The sequence below is a fragment of the Monopterus albus genome, unplaced genomic scaffold (genome assembly GCF_001952655.1).
Source record: "Monopterus albus unplaced genomic scaffold, M_albus_1.0 scaffold53.1, whole genome shotgun sequence".
Lineage (NCBI taxonomy): Eukaryota > Metazoa > Chordata > Actinopteri > Synbranchiformes > Synbranchidae > Monopterus > Monopterus albus.
In genome coordinates, this window is record NW_018127933.1 from 1,660,171 (window position 1) to 1,663,190 (window position 3,020).

The following is a 3,020-nucleotide window of genomic DNA, read 5'->3' on the forward strand; positions in this document are numbered from 1 at the left end:
GAAAGAGTGACGTAAGAATCCGGGAAGATGATTTTATTCGGTGTGTATGTCTCTTAGGGTTCAAGTCGGTCTCTGACTCATGGTGCTTGTGGGGGTTTTTGGTGACTCATGTGTTTCTCAGAAAGGCTACAGCTCAGTGGAATCTGTCCGATAAGGCTCCTAATCCTTGGGACGGTGTATTTGACACACTGCACTGCATGTGTAAGCAATGCTGCACCCCCTCTCCTGTCCATCCACCTCCTTCCCCATCTCACCCCTCCTCCTGTCAGGTCAGCACATGTCACCCACCTACAGTTATGATTCCAACAAATCTCAGCTTCCTTGTTTTTTCCCATCTTACAAATGAGCAGGATATGGGTGGCCTGAGTCTGCTGCACCACGGGCAAGAAAAACAAAACCAGCGACAGCCTGTTTGTTTTTTTTTTTCCCTCACCAACAGCATCCCACACCTACACACCCACACCAAAACTACCATCATCAAACAAGCGCCATCCATGCGCTCCCTTGCCACCACATCTACTGCGCCACACACACTCCCAGACCACATTCTAACATCCCAAACCACCACAGTGTACCACACCACACACCCACAAACACACCTGACCGACTTCATTTCCTATGAAGCATGAGTCAGACAGCTACATTGCATTTACTGGAGTAATAAATGGTTATTATCCATTCTGATAATACAGTGTTGATGTGGCTGTCAAGGCAACCTGAGCCAGGAAAGAAAAAGGGGATTGTGTCTGTGTGGGTGGGTGGGATGAGATGGCCGGGATTCTTTGGAAGTGTTCAGGCATGCGGTGGGTCTATTTGCATGTCCACAGGTGTGTGAGACAGTAAAGGCAAAAAGCAGCACGGAGAGCCATTCACCTGTTTTTTCTTGTAGAAGCCCTTTCTGTCACAGTTGGGTATGTTGAAGCCTCTCGGGTTGAGCACACTGCTGATTTTAAGACTGTTGATAATGCTCTCCATCTCCCGCCGACATGGCCCCTAGCAAGTGGGAAAACACACCCCGATGACACTAAAATTACACTTCATCCTTACGTAATCACACATACGAAGAACACGAGGCAAGTTCAAACAATTCTACACGTTTATGGTGATCAGAGCCACCACTGTTATCTAAATGTGCCATTAACAGTGCCTCTAACTACTGTCACAGTTAGAAAAATAATTTCCCACAGCTAGTTTGGTTTTTGCACAGACATATTGTTCCTGTCTTGCACTGATCTTTAGATTTTTGTTGCACCCATTTTTGAACTTGGCCTGGCTTTAACAGACTGACGAAGCCAGCATTTTTAACTGACCCAGGTCTGAAAACGGCTGAATAATGCAACATGTGGACATGTCATCGTCCACGCTTACCAATTCATAAACAATGGCAGCACCAATACCACGCTTTCCTAGTGAGACACAGATAAACATACATGACAGCCAGAGCAGTTAACAGCAGAAAAAATAGAGAGTGGCTGCATTTTTGAAACACCAGAACTTGTCCAAAGGTAAATAGAAATTATCTGTAAATTAGCAACTAAAATAGCTACTAAGCGCCCTAGTTTAAATTAAGCAAGTTGTTTTTCACTGGTCCTTTAGAGATTTTTCTGTTCATGTCTGTTTTCAAAAGGTTAACGCCACCAGCTTTACATCTGAATTTGGCTGAAGGTATGATCAGTATGGAAAGTTTTCAGACCCTTTCATGTTTAATCTGTAAACACAGTAGTGTCACAGTCAACAAACGTCTTTATGTCTGTTCCAGAACAGTTTTTCCTTTAAAGCAGCAACATCGTAACAGTTTTTAACATGGTTGCCTTTGTGTGTAACTCACATACTCAGTCTCCCTCTTACTCTCCAGGGAGAAGTTGTGCATGTCCATATTGGCTCCCCCTGACACTGATTCCACCTTGTAGCTCTGAGTCTTCTTGTTCTGATCTTTCTGGATCAGTTTGTGGTGCAGTGGAGGCCTGGTGTCCGTCGAGCCCCGACTGTGTCCACCCTTTACAGTCGTAACACTGGGCAACACTGTCATCGTCTGGGTCACATTGGCACAGCTTTCTTTGACCTGATTTCCAGCGTTCTCTGAATGGATAAAGGTAAGTCATGAATTTCCAAATGTTTCATAACCTTATGAAGAAAATGTCAAGGAAAGATAAAGGATTTTTACTGTTTTACACCAATTAAATATTATAATAAATAGTCTCAAGGCTGTCTAAAACCCACTTTCTAATTTGTGACATGTTTATTTTATCCCAGAAAACACTAAAATTCACTGTTCCTTCAGCACTGAGGCCATGTAAGTTCGGGACTAGGTCTAAAACCATTACACTTGCCAAATCTGGACTAGATTAACAGGTAACTAAACTTCTATCTGTAGAAAAAGCAGCTTGTTTGGTAGAAAAAAAGGCTTCACAAATGTGACGCTGTTGTGTAGTGTCTGGAGTTTACATGTTGATCAGGTTTTGACTCCCTAAAGAGGCCTGTTTCCAAAAGGCAAAATAAAGTTAGCTCATTGCTTTGTGGGCTGTTTAGAGCCAGATGTGAAACATGACAATTTCATATCCACAAAGTTTCACAGTATGGAGGCCAAGGCATAGAGTCACAAGGAAGAAATGAGTGTAAACAAGGCTTTTTAAGGATGTTGTGTGTGGAATAGGAGACTGGAGTTAGGACGGTAAGAGGTAAAGTGGGAGACGAGGGAGCAGAATTATTAATAGCTCGTGGTGCTGGCAAAGATTTCTGTCAAATCATTAAAGACCATCTGACTGAGAGGTAGAGAGGAGGGGGACAAAACTGCTCACCATGTGCCACCCAGTGTGTCACACTACTTCACTACCACCCTGAGCTTGGAGAACCTTCCTGAAGAGGCAGAGGGACTATGGGAAAATGTGGCAGCTCACACAAAGTTTTACACTGTTAATTTAAAAAGCTGATTTTATGTTCGAGGGCTGTGGTCGAGCGTGTAGGGCTGTAGCTCATGTGGGCAGGCAGGCTGACAGCCCACCCTTTCTTTCTGACCACCT

At 43.9% G+C, this 3,020-nt stretch overlaps 1 protein-coding gene across 1 annotated transcript in view; it reads right to left on the reverse strand.

Annotated features, from left to right (window-relative positions):
* The window catches only part of igfbp3 (insulin-like growth factor binding protein 3), a 16,801-nt gene that overhangs the window by 10,887 nt on the left and 2,894 nt on the right, over nt 1-3,020 (reverse strand). Inside the window, exons 2-3 of the mRNA XM_020601963.1 lie at nt 1,829-2,079; nt 874-993 (exon numbers count right to left, since the gene is read on the reverse strand). Of these exons, the coding sequence (XP_020457619.1) occupies nt 874-993; nt 1,829-2,079 (371 nt within the window). The remainder of the gene's footprint in view (nt 1-873; nt 994-1,828; nt 2,080-3,020) is intronic.